Here is a 19,940-nt window from a genome sequence, read left to right as displayed (position 1 = left end):
GCGAAATATTTTACCACACCAGCCTGAGCATGTTCATGGTTACCATAGCTGTCTTTGGTGTTTTGGTGTCCTAGGGAGCTGAGGGAGGTGTGACATACCTGCATATAGCCTCATGGCAGTTCATCGATTTCTCTTCCCTGCAGTGTTTGAAAAAGCATTCAAAAATAATGGGCTACAGTAATGATAATTACCAGCATGAAAGGAACAGTTTAAGACAACTAGAGAGATTTATGATTTTCAATATGCTGCCCAAAATGAAAAGAATTCTATGACATTTCATTTTTGAAATAAATATCACATCTTACCAATAAGTTGGATTTCTATTTCCATAACTTTTCTAATTAAAAAAAAACAGATTAAATCATATTTATTTTGTTGTTTGCTTGGAGAGCTGCTGTACCTATTGCAACTATATCAATTGTCCAAAGGAGAAATGATGATAATGTTGAGAGAGAGAAAGAGAGAGAGAAAAAAAGAGGTATATGCAGGCATACCATATGAGAGAGAGCAGGTTAGGAAACAAAAAATAACTTTTCAGAGCATAAGAATAAAGGTCACGATCCAGTATCCAGAAAATAACATATACACCTGGACACCATGGAAAAACTGGGATAAGGATTAGGCTTGTATTAATAATGATAATTAGTAATTAATATTAACATTTGAAATGCAGCTAATAGTCATAATTTGGTTAGAGATCATCTGCATAGAGAAAAATAAAAGCATATGCATTAATTCTAGCAAAAAGTTTAAAAATATAATAATGTATGAGTTAATTCCAATCATAATTTGAATTACTTCTCTGTCATCATTTTTTAAATTGACTGATTACTTTTCAAAGTCATTTAATAATGAAAGAGTATATCTGCTTGAAATATTCAGATTAATTCTATGTATAGGAATTTATATGTTATACTTATGTGACTAACTCAGTCTTATATTTTAATAGTTACAGTATTTTGTTGATTCATATTTTATTAATATATTGACATTGTACACATTAAAACAATTATAACATATATATATATATATATAAATATACATGCAACCAAACAAACAAAACTTAAAGTTGAATCACTATATTAAAATGTGTTTATATGTGGTCAAATATTTTATTTATGTGCACATTTTAAATTCAGATTTAAAACATCTAAGATTTAAAAAGCAATGAATAAAGGTGAGTAACAAATTCCGACACAGAGACCCTCCTCCTTCATAATTTGCTACCCAAATGCTTATGAACAAGCGAATGCAGTTAAAAATGGTACCCCTGCAGTGTCAGTTTTTTCTACCAGTAGAAAATTCCCTGATAAGAAGCCATTTCTGATACTGCTGCTATAGCAAAATCTGATGTGAAGTGGTTTGTGATAATACACTTTGCTACCCCACCTCTGAGGCAGCAGTTCAAACCAGGGCCTGGCACTGGAGACAGTGAGCAGAGGTGAAGCAGTTCACAGCATGTGTGTATGTGTGTGCAGTCATCTCTCCTCTCTCTCCCTCTCACAGGGCAAGAGCCACGGAGGCTGGAACTGCAGCTGTGAGCGAGGGAGTCACGTGCAATCCAGAGGCTTTGCGTGCAGGGCAGACACTAAACTATAGAGGCTTGATCCCTTTTTCACCTCTCTTTATCTCAGGTTGCATTTCATGTGTCAATATCTATTCCCCCTGTGCCTCTTTCTAGCTCTCTGTGAAATGGAAGAGTCTGGGGGATGGCTCCAGTGTACATGGGATATCCAGACAGAAATAGCTGGAGACAAAGGGGTTGCCTATGAGATCTCACTGGAGATCAGTGTATAAAGAATATTTGTTCCTATGTCTCATAATCAGACCAGTGAAGAAAATAGAAGGGTGGGGAGGGAGGGAGGGAAACCAGTGATTACTGCAGAGATAAAAAAGCAACAACACAACAAAGGCAGCATTAAGCAAAGTCACAAAACCTAGCCCCAGGGTTTTACTATTAATTCTTTAAAACATTGACGCAAAACACCACATTCACCCCTACCTTTAGTGAATTTATTGCAGGGGAAAGACACTAGATGGGTTACCCTGGTGAATGAAGTGATCTAGCCACAGAATCAGGGTATGCCCGGGACATGCCCTGCCAAGATGCCTCGGAATTAGAGCTGGTCCAAGGGTTCCCAAAAAGACGAGGAGGCAAAAGTAGATTATTGTTGTTTTTCAACCAATTCCATTCAAAACACATCCTGCTCCAGGTCTAAATGGTTGGGGAGTTCAGTCTCTGTGCTACATTTGATACTTGGTCCTTCTGGTGCGACAGATAACAAAAAGGACAATCAGTGCCCACTGAGCTGGTGGTTTTGTGACATGGACAGCTGTCTTTTAGGAACCAGACTGAGAACATTGAACTCACTTATTTAAACGGTCACAACTCGGTGTCTGCAAAAATGATCTTCTTAGAAAGAGTCTGAAATGGGCAAGACTAGACTGATCAAATTTTCCATAATTCTGGCTAATCTGAGGGAGGAAAACACCCTGTTAATATGCAATCCACTCCTCTGCTAAGCAGTTTTTGAATTCTGTAATGGAAAAGGATTTTATTTCAGTTCTATGGGTGTGATGTAGTTCACTGGCAGGAAAGTCACTACATCCACAGCTCAGCAAGTTCAGGATCTGCCAGAGCTAATGATTTTCTCAAATTTTGTTAAAATGCAGTGCTAAGAGTATTTTAAAACAACAGCTTTTCCTTTCCTCCCCTCCTCTATGGATCTCACCAAAAAAACAGCTTGATTGAGAGATCCATTTAGTTCAAGAATAGCTGTGTAACTCTTTGAATGTATCTATGAAAATGAATAAATAAATAAATAAATAAATGTATTCCAAAGTACATGATACAACATTCCTCATTTAGGGCCTGATCTAAAGTGAAGTTCATAGGAGTCTCTCCACTGACTTTAGTGGGCTTTGGTTCAGGCACTGAGACCAGAGCATTTGAAGCAAGAGTTATTGGGTGAAATCATGGCCCCACTGAAGTCAATGGCAAAACTCACATTGACTTCAAGGGGGCATGAGATCACTCATCAATTCTCGTTTTTAATTAAATCCAGCCTTGTGTCTGTCTTCATTCACATACTTCATCAACATCCTTCCATAAAAGCAGGATTCACCTCCTATTGATTACTGTTTGTACTTACTGTTTGACAAAGACGGTTACCAGTCATACTGTACTGTCTGCTGCTGTCATGGGTGCTCCTGGCTGGCCTCGGTGAGATCAGTTGGGGGCGCCTGGGCAAAAATGGGAATGACTCTGGGTCATTCTCTTCTTTAAGTTTTGTCTAATGGAGATTCACTCCTGCCTGGAATATCATGGCAGCTGGAGGCTTCTGCCTCAGGCTGCTCTCTCCAGTCAGCAGCACCGCGCGGTTGCGCCTACCCCTTGCTACCAGGGCTCACAATCAGATATTTAGACCTCTACATTTTGCTGCAAATAAAAAAATGAAGCTGCCGTTTAGAACTGTCCCTCAACATACGTATCCTGGGACATTTTGTATTTTACCAGTGTCAACCAAAGGCCCACACGCAAATGGAGATTCAGTCCTGCCTGTGCTTCTATCCTAGTGCTTCTCACAGAGTCCCATTTTCAGCTATAGGCTGAGTAAATGCAGAATGGTGGTTCACTCTACTTTGCTGTAAGCTAACTGCCCTCCCCTCCCTCCTTTGATCTCTGCTTGCAGAGGCAATAAAGTCAGTGTTGTTTCTTATTCCTGCATTCTTTATTACTTCATCACACAAATGGGGGGATAACTGCCACGGTAGCCCAGGAGGGGTGGTGGAGGAGGGAAGCAGCGGGTAGGGTTGTTGCAGGGGCACCCCCTAGAATGGCATGCAGCTCATCATTTCTGTGGGATGTCTGGGGCTCTGACCCGGAGTGGCCGTTTGCCTCTCTGGTTCTTTAGTAGGCTTGCCTGATATTCTAGGCAGGACCGACTCTCCATTAGACAAAACTTAAAGAAGAGAATGACCAGGGGAATCATTCCCATTTTTGTCCATGCACCCCCGACCGACCTCACCGAGGCCGGTCAGGAGCACCCATGACAGTAGCAGACAGTACAGTATGACTGGTAACCATCTTTGTCAATTTGCAAAGCAGCAGACGGTACAGTAGAGCAGGTAACCATCTTTGCTAACTTGGAAAGGCAAGGGGATGCTGCTGTGTAGCACTGCAGTACCATGTCTGTTAGCAAGATCCATTAGACATACGGTGATAGTGAAAAAAGGCTGAACGGGCTTCATGGTTGCCATGCGAGGGCGTCTGCCCGGGCAATCCAGTGAAAAGGGCGCAAAATGATTGTCTGCCGTTGCTTTCACGGAGGGAGGATTGACTGGCGACATTTACCCATAACCACCCGTAACAAATTTTTGGCCCCATCAGGCATTGGGATCTCAACCCAGAATTCCAATGGGTGGGGGAGACTGCGGGAACTATGGGATAGCTACCCACAGTGCAATGCTCCGGAAGTCGACGCTAGCCTTGGTACATGGATGCACGCCGCCGAATTAATGTGCTTAGTGTGGCCACGTGCCCTCAACTTTATACAATCTGTTTCCAAAAAATCGGTTTCTGTAAAATCGGAATAATCCTGTAGTGTAGACATACCCTTAGAGACCCAGAGTGATCTGGGATGAAGAACGCTCTTCTGAATCAGGCCGAACAGGAACTTGAACCTAGGTCTCCCACACCACAGCTCTATCTACTAGGCCACCCGCTCACTTTTTGATGCAAAAACACACATTTTGACACAATTCTGTTTTCAGAAAACCATTCTAAATCTTTTGTTTTCATTCCAATGAGGAAGGGGGATGCAGTTTCATTGGATCTTCCCAGCCGTTTCAAAACAAAAGTGTCATTCAAGGGAGGGTGCTCTAACTGCCCCCTGCCCCCAACAAACTCAACTTCTTATCAACAGAAAATGAACCACGGTCTATAACGGACAAACTAGTTTTACTGACCATGATGTGTCAAATGCTAAAAGTAAAAACCCCGAATAGTGAAAAGCAAGACTGGGGTCAGATTTTCAGAACTGTGAACTTAAAAATGATTGAGAATCCTGTGGCACCTTATAGACTAACAGACGTTTTGCAGCATGAGCTTTCGTGGGTGAATACCCACTTCTTCGGATGCAAGAAGAAGTGCATCCGAAGAAGTGGGTATTCATCCACGAAAGCTCATGCTGCAAAACGTCTGTTAGTCTATAAGGTGCCACAGGATTCTTTGCTGCTTTTACAGAATCAGACTAACACGGCTACCCCTCTGATACTTAAAAATGATTGTGGTTCTGTGCCTAATTTCCAGGTGCAATTATGCATGCAGTTTCATGCACAGTTTTCATGCTGTCTTTTTGGCCATTTTAGATGTGCATTTCCTGTAACCTTAGGAGCTGTATTGTACAATTTAGTATATTGCTTATTAATGGGAGCATATTTGTACTGCACATTTATGAAAATTGTTGTCTCTGATTTTTTAAAAAATATTTGTCATTAATAATCTAAGATGGTAGCAGTGACACGAGTGTTTGTAAAAGACAAGGAAACCTCTTAAAAATATGTATGATTTTCATTTGGAAAATGTATCCCTGAAATTTGAATAATATGTATCATACTACAAGTCTCTGAGATGAACTTAATGAACTGAGTGGCCTTTACTTGTTGCATTAACATCCTGTCTGTAACCTGGCACAATAAACGTAGCCACTGTCTAGCCCTGTTGAATAAATTTACTAGAGTTATGCAAAACTTGAACCAAAGGCAACACCAGCTGACTTACAGGATTAGTTGATTGAGCCTGAAATGTTTGTGCAGATGTTTTACTTTCAGTCTGAGGGGTGATATTGATTCAGGCAAGCTTGACACCACACAGAATCTTTTGGAAGCAAACTGATGCTGTTACTAATGTGAAGTTATTCCAGGTTACATTTTTACAGGATGCTACTAGCTAATGTTCAAAACAAAGGACAATGAGTATATTCTTTTTAGGAGGCTGTGTTGAGATATCAAAAAATAAAATATGCTGTAAGAGTATTTTCTGAAACTTTTTTGCATTAATACAATCAAATACCCTTCATCTGTGTTCTGAACAACTCCTGCTGTAAGGATGGTTTATAACGTATTGTGAAGGATACTTTTATAGCTCATTTCCATGAAATATACAGATTTATTAGATCTCACAAGCTTAGCCCCCTGAGGCTTGGGCAAGTAAATCAAGAAGTTATGCTGGTTATTAAGAAGTAACACTCTTCCTTCTGAGTCAGTATTGAACTCAGAGTCCTAATGTACTGTTAGGAGCCACTTTGCTGTTGTAGCTGTCATCTTTTGAACCACGTTCAACATCGTGGTTGTGATCATTTATGACTTCAGAGAAGAGGACATTTAACACCCCCGTTCAAATTCCAAATCGGTAATTACATTTGGCCTCTGTAACTTCCTCCTGCAGTGTCAAAAGAATCAGGGACATTTCACTTTCTGTACAACACTGTTATGTGGCATTGTTGTATTTCGCCCGAGGAGTGGATGAAGCAATCCTCATGTTTAGTCAGTAAACTATTTTGAGATCAAAGGTCCCATATACATGTAAAAGATACTATTATTCCAGCAGTACATCTCCATGATCACATATATATGAGTTAAAATGTTGGTTTGCTAATTGTATGGAGCACAGTGTATTTTGGCATCATTCGTTCCATTAAAAGTACAAAAAGACATCAAAATTATCTCTGCCTTTACCATTAGTCAGTCAAAAGGCACTGAGGCCACACTCCATTGAACTCAATACCCTCTAGACCACATCCTGGTTATTTCTATTCATGTGTATGTACATCAGGGATTAGAGCAAGTGCCTAAGCAGCTCATCAGTTAAACCCTCCTGGGATCCTGCTGTTTCTTTCAATTTAATGCTTATGCATGAATTTCTCTAGATGGGATTTTAGTTTCCTACCTATATGACTATTGAATACAGATATCACCATGGGGAAAACACTCACCATATTTATCTCTTTATTTGGTCAAGCATCAAATTAGTGCATATGTCAGATACTCACTAGGAGTCACAGGCTTTCACCCAGGATACCACTGGATTCTGTGAAAAATGCAAGAAAGAACTTTTGCAGATTAAAAGATGCTGAATATTATTTACACTAAGGCTGGGGAAAACTGAGCCTGTGTGAAACCTCTATACCGTTGTTGTTGTTGTTGTTTTGTTTTGAAAAAATTAGGTTTCCACAAACATTTTCATTTTCTTGAAACATTCCCTACTACAGTTTAGAATTGGGGAAGGAGGGTTTAAAATAAAACAACAACTCGAAAATTTAGACAGCATGTAGGCACTTCGGAAATACTGACGATAACTAGCTAGCTAGACACATGAATTTCTAATTAAAGAACATCTTATGGTATACAAACTAAGGATTTTTTAAATAACCATTCTTGTTCTGCTTCTAGGGCGGTTAGGGGAAGGAACTCACAGCAACCCACAGCTCATATTTTGTTAGAGCCATTCAGAGCTCCATCTTGACATAAATCTAGAACTCATAGTAGGGTCCAATTTGGTAAAATTAATTTTCCCATCCCTAATAAGCAGAATTGAAATGCATGGAGTGTTTGGAATCTGGATCTATATTTGATTTTTGCAGCTAGAGCCCATCTCTAATAGATAGAATTCATCCAATGATATGCCTTGGGATATAGGGGGAGGATATGTTAGTAATTACTGGAAAGATAAGAAAAAAAGGGAGAAAATGGATAGGACTAGCATTAGAAAGTGAGTCAAACTCATTTTGCTGATTCCATACATATAACACTAGTATTTTGGGGGAACTCCACAGACACTGTACTGTCATTGGTACAATTTCCCCAGTTATAACAGCGGTGGAAGTGCTGCAACCCATGATGGGGCGTTTTTATTACTCTGTCATCTATAGTGCTCAGAGCAAGCCTAGACTACAAGATGGTAAATACATTTGTACCCAGTCTACACCAGCTCCCATCATTGCTATTACAGAGGAGCTGCTCTGGTGCTATAACAAAGATAGGAGTTTTTACGGGAAAGCTCACTGTAGACGAGGCTTTAGCAGTGGATTTGGAATAACTAGCTAAAGGGACCAAAATATATTGGTAGTATTCCATTTCTCTTCCATCCCATTCATGCTTTGTCATCTGCTGTATTGGGCACCAGTCTTAGAGAACCTGAGATGCATACTGGCTTGGAGGCAGGCAGACACAGTGCTTGCAAAGGGTATCGTTTAAGTGAGCATTATTTAAAACGCTTCCAATCTGAATGCAGATTATGGCTTAGAGTGCGGTTTTACTCTGAAAATGCCTGTGCAAAAATGACAGCTTACTCACCAGACCTTCTGTTCCTGTCTGTATTTAAAGCCAGAGGTAGAATAAGTTTTTAATGCTTTTTGTTCTTGTTGGCCCTGCAAAGACAGCACAGCTAAGGGAGAGGGAGATAGATTCTATCCCTTCTTATATGAATTGTTTACTAAGGGACACCTGCACAACCCAGTGGGAACAAAAGGGTTGCCTAGGTATCATTGAGACCGTCAGTTGAGTACAGCTGGATTGTACAGGTATAACTGAGAGTAATTTGAGCTGCTGCGCCTTCATTATTGGTGATGATGTGCAAACCAAGAAGCCAGATAGACTCTTAGATCCCAGGCTGAGCTTGTGGGTCTGCACATAAGAAAAACAAACAAACAAACAAACATATTTTTAATGGTAAACTGAGCACATTTGATATGGAGTCACTAAGAGACAATGTGCTGGTTTTATAGTCACTTGTCAGAGTAAGCCGATGCTTTATTAAATTGACGGTAGAAAGATAATGATACAGAGCTAAGGTTATAGGCCCAGAGCCTTGTGTCTGGCTGAATAGTGGCTGGTGCATGTCCTGATGGGGCAGTGGAGAGACAGACGTTCTTTTGTGCCAGCTCTTCACGTCCTTCATTCTGGTGCTACCTGCCATACTGGAAGGAAGAATAGCTCCAGGGCTGCACTAAGTTATACCGAAGGCCACTCCACTGGACCAGAATCACTGGAGCATAGAGCTTTCTGGTCACACTACCTCCTGCCCCAACATGGTTTCCATATAAGTCAAGTAGAGACATCGAAACAGATTTATTCCACCAAAGAGTTCCTCTACACAACGGGAATCTCTAGCTGCTTCACTAGGGGAGCTTTCTGCCTGCTTTGGGCTGCCTGAGCTCAGTGGGTCAGATTGATAATTGCAGAATGATTTGAAGCCATACACTTAATGCTTGGGGGGAAAAAGGAACCTCCTATTGTGGCAGAGATGACCTGGTTCAAAGGTGTTTAGGAAAAAAACTGATTTGGGGAAGAAAAGAGACTTCACATAATATGGTAATGAATTCTAGCACTAGAGAGAGAAGCTTAGAAAACACATTGCCTTGACATCAGAGATAGATGGTTGTGTCTGAACAGGGTTGGGCTAGATCTTTGTGGGAGGACAGAAACGTTATTTTTCTGGACAGTGTGTGCTCTGGAAATCTGTGAGCTCTCATTAGAAAGGTCAGAGACAGGGCTTGACCTGTAAACATGTAAGACTGTAATGTGCTAATGAGAAAATGTGTGAGTGAGTATATGTTGCTGATTAAACCATTAGCTATTTTTCAGAAATGACATTGGCCATAACTGAAGGAAGTTGCTGTTTTGCTTTAGTTTAAAACCCCTCAACCAAGAGATCCTGTCTTGACAGTGAAATCTGGCGTAGAATGCGACAGAGTCCTGAGGCACCTTATAGACTAACAGAAGTATTCTTGCCTGCATATTGATACCTGCCTCTGGAAATTTCCGCCACATGCGTCTGATGAAGTGAGTATTCACCCACGAAAGCTTATGCTCCAATAGTTCTGTTAGTCTATAAGGTGCCACAGGACTCTTTGCTGCTTTTTACAGATCCAGACTAACATGGCTACCCCTCTGATACTGCTGTAGAATGTAACTGTCCACTTTGGTTTTAGATCCTGACCAAGAGGGATCCCCTGGAACAGTAAACTCCATCAGGCTAGTCTGAAGGCAGTACAGAGACCAACCTCAGTGATACTACATGCTTGCTCATTAAATCTCACTCTTGTTATTGTGGCTATTCTTCTTCTCTTCTTACTCCCCAGGGCATCTGTGAGTTTTACCAAGTGATTTCAGAACAGAGGTGGGTGTTACAATGCTCACAGCTCACTCTAACCAAGGAGATACTATACTGATTAGGTGGCACATTTAAAGGTTAATTTTAGGGATTTAAGAGTGCTCTTTCCCAGGGGTATGATGGTTATCTAAGCCAACATCACTGTTAACCCATTGATCTATTGATTCACTCTTAACTGTGCCCTTGATTTGATCATTGTATCATTTCATTCTTAATTAATTTAATGAAGTCATAATAGTTTTAGCCTTAGTGACATTTTTGCTTAATATCTGCTTGCTTATTCTTTTTAAAAGAACTCATGAAAAGTACACAGAACTGGTTTATTCTTTCCAATTGAAGCATGGGTCCAGGACTGCGTGGAATAAGGTAAGTTAGCCATGTTACTTAAGAATCTCTTGGCCATCTCCTTGAAATAAAACCTTAAATCCCTCACATAAGGCCTAAGCTAACAACACTATGTCTAGTTTAGCTTATGAGAGGTGTAAGTCTAGATATGCTAAGCAAAAGATTTCTTTTAATTCCATTTTAACCAGATGAGAACTGGGTGAAGGACACTTAAGAGGTGAGCTGGGAGAAGCCAGCTTGGGTAGTGACCAGTTACAGCTGGACTTGAAGGGTTGAATTTTGAAGCTACCTGGCCATGGAAGACCCAGACACCATGACCAACAGGAGGGAGACTAAGAGAAGGCTCCAACCACAAAAGGGTTTTGGCTGGTGAGTCACTTCTGTGCACATGGGGCTCACTTTGGGGCAGGAACCTATTGCATGGACTTGGGCTTGTCTTCACATTCAGTGCTACAATGGTGCAGCTGTGCTTCTGTGGTGCTTTGGTGAAGATACTACTATGCCGATGGGAGAGCTTCTTCTATCTGCGTAGCTAATCCACCTCTCCGAGTATTTATGCTGATAGGAGAATTTCCCCTGTCAACATAGCACTGTCTACACTGGGGATTAGGTTGGTATAATGACTTTGCTCAGGGATGTGGATTTTTCACACCCCTGAGCAACACAGTTATACTGATCTAGGTCTGTAGTATAGACCTGGCCCTAGTCTGCTTCCATCAGTTCTGTCTGTGCCTTTTTTCCTTTCCCACTGAGTTGTACTGCAAAAACTAGGGCATGTAATGGCTGGGAAAATGCCCAAAGAACCAAGGAAGAGGCATGAGTTGAAGGGTGGTTAGGTTACAAGTACTAAAAGGACAGACTGATGGAATGAGTTCTGCCAAACAGAAAACTGAGAGTAAGTTCATGTAAAAACAAAACTCAAGCAAGAAAGAGCAACCCATTTGTGCAACTGAAAGAGAAATTAGGTCACTGAGTTCAACGAGTTTATCTTATGCCACCCTCAGAAAATTGTACCGGTGCAGACTGCTTTTCCTTTCTTTATATACCACAGTAACACATAAACATGTACTCACCACAAATCCTGCCTAAGCATGTAGGAGAAGAGGCAGTTTCAAAGCTTTGGAAACATCCAGTTGCTATTAATTCCAGTCCTTTTATGTTGAGGGAAATTAAATTGGCTCAGATATAGCATGTATTATTCATCTAATGCAGATACAGGAATAGCTATGACCTAAATCATCCTCTTTCATGGGGGAACCCTTAAGAAGGGAAAAGAGAACTCGGTCACCTCTGGGAAGTGCACATTGCAGAGAATTCAGAGAGGTAGGTGGCTGACTACTAGTGCAATGAAAGGACGGGTTCTGGAATACATGTGGCCAGAAGTGGTTTTCCTGTCCCAAATCTTCAACATTTTGAACATTTTTCTCATCCCAAATTGGGACAAAAAGTTGCAAATCTCACCAATGTTTGCAAACTGTTTATATATATTGAGGAGGGAGAATCAGGCCAATTGAAATGTTTCATTTTGATCATGCCCAAACATTTTGAAGATTTTATTTTATATATTTTACATTCTTTTTACTACAAACTAGCCTGATTTTTGAAACAGTCATTCTGAACCAAAAATGGAATATCTTTCACTTAGAACAATTCTGGAACCTTTTTTTTCCCAAAAATTTTTTAGGAACAGGGAATTAATTGAAATGGACTGTTTCTGTTTTGATGAATCTGCATTTTCCACAAAAAGCTTTGTTGAAAAATTCCTGGCCAGCTCCAGTGCAGACAGTACCCCAACCCCTCAGAATCTGAGGATTTGTGAGGAGTATGCTCAGATAACAGGACAGAAATGCAGACTTCTTCCTTATCTTGACTTGGCATCTGTATTGCTATTGTGTATCTCTTTGTCTAATGAGGGAAGAAGCATTAACTCTTCTCCATGGCTGCTAGGACGTCTCTTTCAAAACTAATGAGCCCCAACTGTTTGGTGTTAGCCGGGAGCAGTTTCTGTAAGCCATCGCTTCTTGTGTCTATAGCTCTTGGGGCACTTTCATTCATTTTTACTCTCATCTGTTAACTGGATTCATTTTTATGAGCCTTTTGTGAAGGAAGGATGGCCTGGTGGCAGAAGCACAGGGTGGGGAGTCAGTAGCTTCAGATTTTATTCCTTGTTCTAACTCACATTACTTAGGCACAAATTCTCCAACATACTCAATTATTGGGTGCCCAACTTGAGACACCTTAGATGCTTCAATCTGGGCACCCAGTGTTGGCCTTAAATTGTCTGTGCCTCAGTTTCCACATCTCTGAAATGGAGTTAATACCTACCTAGATACCTCATAATGATGATGTGAGTATTAATTAATGTTTGTAGAGAGTTTTGAAAGTCTTGCATGACAGGTACTAGAGAACTGTAAAGCACTAATTTTGGGCTTGGCACATAAACATACACACATTGATACTGTTCTATTTGTTTCTTCTTGTGTGTGTCTGTATAATTTTTTTCTTTTGATTTTGTGGGTTTCCTCATTTATTTTATTTAAAATAACCAAGAGAGGATACATGTACAGGAAAGATGGCTCAGGAAAATGTGACACTAAACAGTAAATAGGGTTGCTTCCAAGAACCTTTGCATATTTGAGTCTCCTGCAATTGTTACATATGTCAATTAACACGTCCTGCAATCTAAGATCCAGATCCTGCAAACCTTTACAAATGTTTAACTTTTTGCACATAGGAAGTCCTTTCCAGTTGAGTTCACTGAGCCTACTTACAGTAAATCAAGTGCTGTACGTGTGCCAGTCCACTGTGTGTAAATACTAAAATAGTTATTGGACCAAAGAGACCAAGCAAATGGGCATGACAGGAAAGTCAAATTTGCAAAGGTTACTGTTATGAGCTACATGTTTCTTGGAAATCCCCCCTTTTGATCTTTAGTGCTATAGTATTTATCTTGTTCTTCTGAAATCAGTGGGAATTGAAGACACACAACATCACCCTCAGGCGGTGCTTGGTAGACTACAGGATTAGGCACTTAGGGACTACTAACCAGTAGCATAATTTTAAGGGCCAGATCTCAAACCTTGCTCTGGCTGCTTTGTGCCAGTCAGCAGCGATTTTAAAAAAAATGCTTTTCTGAAGTCAAGGTCACTTCACTGAGGCTTGAGGGAGACCACACAGCAGTTATTTCTGAATGTATGCACAAGATCTCTTGCAAATATTAGGGAGATGGCCCACCAAAGCTACTTTCTGTCAATAAAATTGCTCTCAAAACCTTGGCTAGTTGTCAGCTCACCAAACACATCATCAGTCATACACCCTGTTCTACCAAGGCTCCAGGCTCTTGAATGTTGGGCCCAACATTGCACTAATGGCAACTGGTTGTCAGGAGTCCACTGAAGCCAAAACACACCCCCGCAGCTGTGGTTATGAAATGTTATGGTGACCTGATTTTTTTCGTAGCTGTGATATAAGCTAAATAAATAAACCGAAGCATGTGGAGGCAATTATGCAGTACAAATGCCAACTGCCCTTATTTCTATTTAGGAAAAAAAAATCCCTCTGTTTTAACAAAATATTTATTATTTGCTCACAAAGTTCCTCAGGAAAGGAATTTGGAGTTGAAGAATTTTTTCCCTCCACCTCTAGTAATTTCCACAGCAAGACTGATGTCCCTGGGAGAGGACTGGTCTTGTGGTTCAGGCACCGGCCTAGGACTAGAGAAACCTGGGACCAGCTCCTAGATTGGGCACGGCCTTGCTCTGTGACCTCGGCCAAGTTGCTTTATCCCTCTGTGCCTCGATGCCCCCATCTGTAAATGGGGCTAACGCTTCCTGATCTCGGCAGAGTATGTGAGGGTAGATGCCCTTAATATTCATGTGGCGCTCAGCTACCGCAGTCAGAAGACACCGTTGGCACCAGCCATCTTTATTAATATGTTATTTACAGGACTGTAATTAATGTAATTGATCCATATTCATTATAATAAATGGACTGATGAGTGGGAGGTGGAGAAGGGTGAGGCACTGGTTCCCCCAAGCATGGGGAGTGCATGGGTGACTGCTCCCCCCCCAGTAATGGGAGAGTCAGTGTGGCTGGTTCCCCCAGGTGTGGATGGGTGCATTGCTGGGGGGGGGGGCGGGGGTTCACTACTGTAAAGCTACCCTGGGCTCCCTCCCTCCATTTGCTGGCTCGTTGCGCCACCTAGCGGCAACTGCCGCGACCGGCATCTAAAGCCCCCTATTCTGTCGGCGGATAAATATCCTACTGACAGCGCCTTTAAGCGGATGGTACCAAGTGCGGGGGTTCCAGTTTAATATGTTTGACCCAAGATCTTGGGGTGGGGCCGGCGAGCGCGGCCTCGGGAGCGGGAAGCGCCGCCGCGGCTGAGCCGGGACCGACCTAGGGCGAGGGAGCTGGTAACTGGGACCTCCCCCTTCCCAGAGGGGCCAATAGTTCAGTCCAACATGGCTGCCACCATGAAGAAAGCGGTGAGTGTGGGGGGGACCCGGCTCGGGGAGCCTTGAGTCCGTCTCCCCGGTCTGCGCTCCCCGGCTGCGGGGCCCGCTCTGCGCCGCCTCCCCGCCCCCGTCAGAGGGAGCTCCTGGCGCCGCTCTGCGCCCCCCCCCTTGTCTGAGGGGCCCGGGGCCCGCTCTGCGCCCCCCCCTTGTCTGAGGGGCCCGGGGCCCGCTCTGCGCCCCCCCCTTGTCTGAGGGGCCCGGGGCCCGCTCTGCGCCCCCCCCCCGTCTGAGGGGCCCGGGGCCCGCTCTGCGCCTCCTTCCTCTAGCCCCCCCCACCCCCCGAGGGTTGGTGCTGCCTGCGCGGTCCCGGTGTGTTGGGCCGCGCCAGACTCCTCCATACGGGGGGCTCCCCTGCGGCCTGGCCTGTCCTCAGGCTGGGCGTTCCCGGGCCTAGGGGAGTGCTGGGCCGGGGGGGGGGCTTCAATCTTCTCTTCCCCTCCCCCGGGGCGGGGCGGGGGCACTGATCCCCTCCCGCTGCTCTGTGTGTTTGTTGTGTGCTCCCATAGGCACTGCCCCGGCACCCCCCCCCCATGCCTTTCAGCTTGATGGGGGGCCCTGGCCTAGTCCCTGCTGTGTGCACTTCCCATTAAGGTTTGCTCCACAGTGCTGGTAAGGTTAAAAGGTAACTATGTTGGTGTCAGGTCAGGTCTATACTCAAACTAGGGTGACCAGGTAGCAAGTGTGAAAAATCGGGACAGGGCGGGCACGTGTGTGTGTGTGTGTGGGGGGGTAATAGGAGCCCATATAAAAGCCCCAAATATCAGGATTGTCCCTATAAAATTGGGACATCTGGTCACCCCAACTGAAACCTCTTGGTCTAATAATGAAAGGGAGGGGGGAGGTTGTTTAATGATGTTTCTAAAGAGGCAAAAGCCCTAGTGTAGATGCATTTAAATCTGCATAAAACTGTTTTTGTCAGTATTCTACAGGGGAATGAGTATAAGCTATACTGGAAAATCACTTTTTTGCTGATATAAGCAGTATATACAGGAGGAGCATCTGTTGCCATAACTGTACTGGCAAATCTTTTCTAGTATAGATCTGTCCTTAGGAAAGAAACTATGAGAAATATAAGTATAACTTAACTTTTTTAGGTATAAAAATTATAACAATCTTGGTGGTATTACTTTATCTTAATTGTCCCTAAAAATATTATGTAACAATTAAGTCTTCTCTATAACCTCTCCCCCTGTCCAGGCTGCTGAAGATGTCAATGTTACTTTTGAAGATCAACAGAAAATTAACAAGTTTGCGAGAAATACCAGCAGGATTACAGAGCTGAAAGAAGAAATAGAAGTTAAAAAGGTACCTTTGCTATCTACTCGCATGTCATCAGGGGCACTGAGCTCATCTTTGATGCAGCTCAAAATAGGGGTCCACATCCGTAGTAGGGGCTGGAGTGTACTATAACTGGAAGAACTTTGGTTCTGGCTTTGCTTTTGGAGTCTAGTCTGTCTATAAAGTTAGTTTGAAAATAGCTAAAGCAAAATGAAGATGGAAGAGTGATTAGGTATAGGAAGAACAGGAGTATTTGTGGCACCTTAAAGACTAACAAATTTATTTTAGCATGAGCTTATCACACGATGACCAATATTTATCTTGAATGTGTATCTTCTACTTGTGCATGCAATGCTTAGAACCCCTTAATCATCATATGGGAAAAAGGTGTGTGTGAATTAATCAAGGATTATACAGAGCTTTTGCTACAGTTTCTGGGCCAGACTCCCCAAAGCATTACTCTAGAGTTATGCTGGTGCAACTCTGTTGAAATCCTAATCGTCAGGCCTACTACAGCATATGTGAACCCCTTGTGCTTAACAATCTGTCCCAGTTTGTATTTAGCTCAGGCATAAGAATGGCCATAACAGCGTCAGACTAGGTCTATGTAGCCCAGTATCCTATCTTCCGACAGTGGCCAATGCCCGATGCTTCTGAGGGAATGAACAGAACAGGGCAATTGAGTGATCTATCCCCTGTCATCTAGTCCCAGCTGTTCACAGTCAGAGGTTTAGGGACACCCAGAGCATGGGGTTATGTCCCTGACTATCTTGGCTAATAGCCATTGATCGACCTGTCCTACATAAACGTATCTAATTCTTTATTTGAACCAAGTTATACTTTTGGCCTTCCCAACATCCCCTGGCAACAAGTTTCACAAGTTGATTGTGCAGTTTGTAAAGAAATATTTCCTTACCTGAACCAGATCTGAAGAAGAGCTCTGTGACTCTCAAGAGCATGTCCCTTCCACCAACAGAAGTTGGTCCAAAAAAAGATACGACCTCACCTACTTTGTCTCTGCCAAGTATACCTGACAGTTCTGCTGATCCTCCTCCACATTATGCCACTACAGTTCAGAATAGCTCTGATTATAAAGCTGAAGTAGCTGTTAATGCATAAATCGTATGGGATAAGGTGACCAGCTTTTTGACTGGGTTTTGACTTCACAGAAACAACTTCAGAATTTGGAGGACGCATGCGATGACATGATGATGCTTGATGATGAAGATTCAATACTGATACCCTATCAGATTGGTGATGTTTTTATCAGTCATTCCCAAGATGAGACACATGAGATGCTGGAGGAGGCAAAGGTTTGTGAGGGTGGGAGAGTCCCTTTGATATATTCAGTGCTACAGAGAGCTCTGCATTAGGATGGGTGTGCTGATGGTCATGAGATGTTCATCTGTCACTTAGAACCTTATTCTTTCTGAATCTTTGACATAGTACTATGTCAAATATTAATAATGACTCTAGTCTGAAATCCCCAAGTTAGCTACAGAAGAAGTGCTGCATGGGCAATAACAGCACAATGGTTCCCCCTGCTGCCTCATCAGTGTGTATTATGCTGATCTGGAGGAGTGATGGGAATATATACAAGGGTGTGTGCCATGATGACTGATTCAGTCTTTGGCTTTTGCTGAATATGCATTTGTATTTTATGATGTAGATCTACCTGTCTATTAGTAACTGAAGAGATGCCACCGGTAAACTTAACATGTGGCCCAGAACATCTAGTGGAGAGTAATTTGTTTCTGGTCACTACTGACCAGGATTTGAACTTGCAACTGAAAGCTCTGAATTCTGTCCTGTTCCCAGTCCATGAATCCTCTAAAATAATTGGAGTATAGTTTGCTTGACTATGTAATCTATAGGTAAATAAATGAGACACTTTGCTCAGTGTGCTTTGGTATTAATTAGCCAATATTTTGTCTTCCAGAAAAACTTACAAGGAGAAATTGAAGCATTAGAATCTCGAGTGGAATCAATTCAGAGGGTATTATCTGACCTGAAGGTTCAGCTTTATGCAAAATTTGGAAACAATATAAACCTTGAGGCTGATGACAGTTAATTTTTTCCTAAATACACAGTATGCAGTTTTTTGTATTGGTTTATTAAATGTGACTCTTGACATTTCCCTTCTTTCCAATAATGTTTTTTAAAAAAAATCCCACTCATTTATTGTTTTATGGCTTTCCAGTCATGAGTTCTACCTATATAATGAAAGCTTTCTTATTTTGCTTACCTACAACTATTTATTTGTTTCAGGAAAAGCAATAGCCTTCCATGTATTGCTGATGCACATCAAGATTGAGGTCTTTACATTCTCTTTATTGAAATAATAATAAAGTCAAGCAAATATCATACATTTCCCTTGTTTTTGTTTGTGGAAATTACTATCCAGAGTGTGTGAAATGCTAAAAATCTGAAATTTCTGCCATCAGATATATTGGATTAATCTGTCCTCACTGACAGGTAATAGTTAACAATTGTACTATAATACTTTAGTATGATTGTTTAATGATTTTTACCTGCTTTGATGTCTATTGATGAAAAGCACGATATACGATCATTATCAATCAATGATATGTTGCTTTTCATCCAAGGATCACAAAGCACTTAAAAAAAAATTAAGTATTATGAGGCAGTTGAGATTCAGGAAAGTTTAGTTTCCAAAGTCATTGTAGCCCATCCAACGCTTTCAGACTTATTGATATCTTGAAACTAATTTACATTTTGTTTAGACTAAATATCTAGTTTTTATTATAATGGCTTACCTTAAAAACTTCATTCTGGTCTTTGAGCCCTTAGGGTACATTGAATCATGTTTTCAAGCTTTTCTCTCTAGCCTTGAGGACTAGAAGCTTACTTTAATTTAAAAAACAAAGAAAAAGCTGAGATTCTCACCTAATCATATCAGTCTAAATCCTCAAAACTACTGAGCTACAGCTAACCCTCTAGGTGGCCTGCTTCCTAGTGGAATCCTCAGCCCTGATTTAAGCCCAGCCTCCTGAGAGATCTTCAGAAGCCAGCAAACTGAGCAGGGAGTCTCCTAAACTAACCAGAAATGAAGTGGCAAGGCAAGGGGCTTGGGTACCTAGGCAGCTCCATTAACCCATTTCCTAGCAATAGAAACAGTTTGTCTTTTGATCATGATAGGCTGAGTGCTAGAGGTGTCATGTTTCTCTCCACTCCTGGCTGTCTTTTGTGTGGTGCTGTGCTGCCTCCCCCACCTGTTGGTGGCCTGCATCCAACCCTCCTCCTCCAGCATCTGACAGGTATCATGGCGTAGGCATGCTCAGAATGCACCTACAGGATCGTGTCCTGCTGTGAGATACATGTTCTCCCACCTAGTTTGAGAATCTTCAGGACTTTTGGGGCTCCAGCTTGAGCTAGGGATCAAAGCAGCTTAGCTGTAGGGTGGCTTTGCAAATTCTGACCAGTGGAAACTTAAGTGCCTACATCCCTAGGCAATGATGGGGTTAGGCGACAGCTGAGTAGCGGTTTTTAAAGTGTCAGTGATGCCTAAATGGTAGGCTTAGGGACTTAAAGAGGCATAGAACATGACTGCATGTCTTTTGAGGATTGAGGCCATGCTTCCAAGATCTGGGCTTGCCAAACCTGCA

At 42.1% G+C, this 19,940-nt stretch overlaps 1 protein-coding gene across 1 annotated transcript; it reads left to right on the top strand.

The window, feature by feature from the left end:
• The first annotated feature begins 14,849 nt into the window (after positions 1-14,849).
• PFDN4 (prefoldin subunit 4) lies at positions 14,850-18,680 on the top strand. Its single transcript, XM_044985815.1, has 4 exons — positions 14,850-15,006; positions 16,234-16,341; positions 17,484-17,627; positions 18,254-18,680. The coding sequence occupies exons 1-4, from the start codon at positions 14,983-14,985 to the stop codon at positions 18,383-18,385; spliced, it is 408 nt and encodes a 135-aa protein (XP_044841750.1). The 5' UTR covers positions 14,850-14,982; the 3' UTR covers positions 18,386-18,680.
• The last annotated feature ends 1,260 nt before the right edge of the window (positions 18,681-19,940 follow it).

This window comes from Mauremys mutica, chromosome 13, assembly GCF_020497125.1.
Source record: "Mauremys mutica isolate MM-2020 ecotype Southern chromosome 13, ASM2049712v1, whole genome shotgun sequence".
In the NCBI taxonomy this organism is placed as follows: domain Eukaryota; kingdom Metazoa; phylum Chordata; order Testudines; family Geoemydidae; genus Mauremys; species Mauremys mutica.
This window is presented reverse-complemented; position numbering and strand designations above follow the sequence as displayed.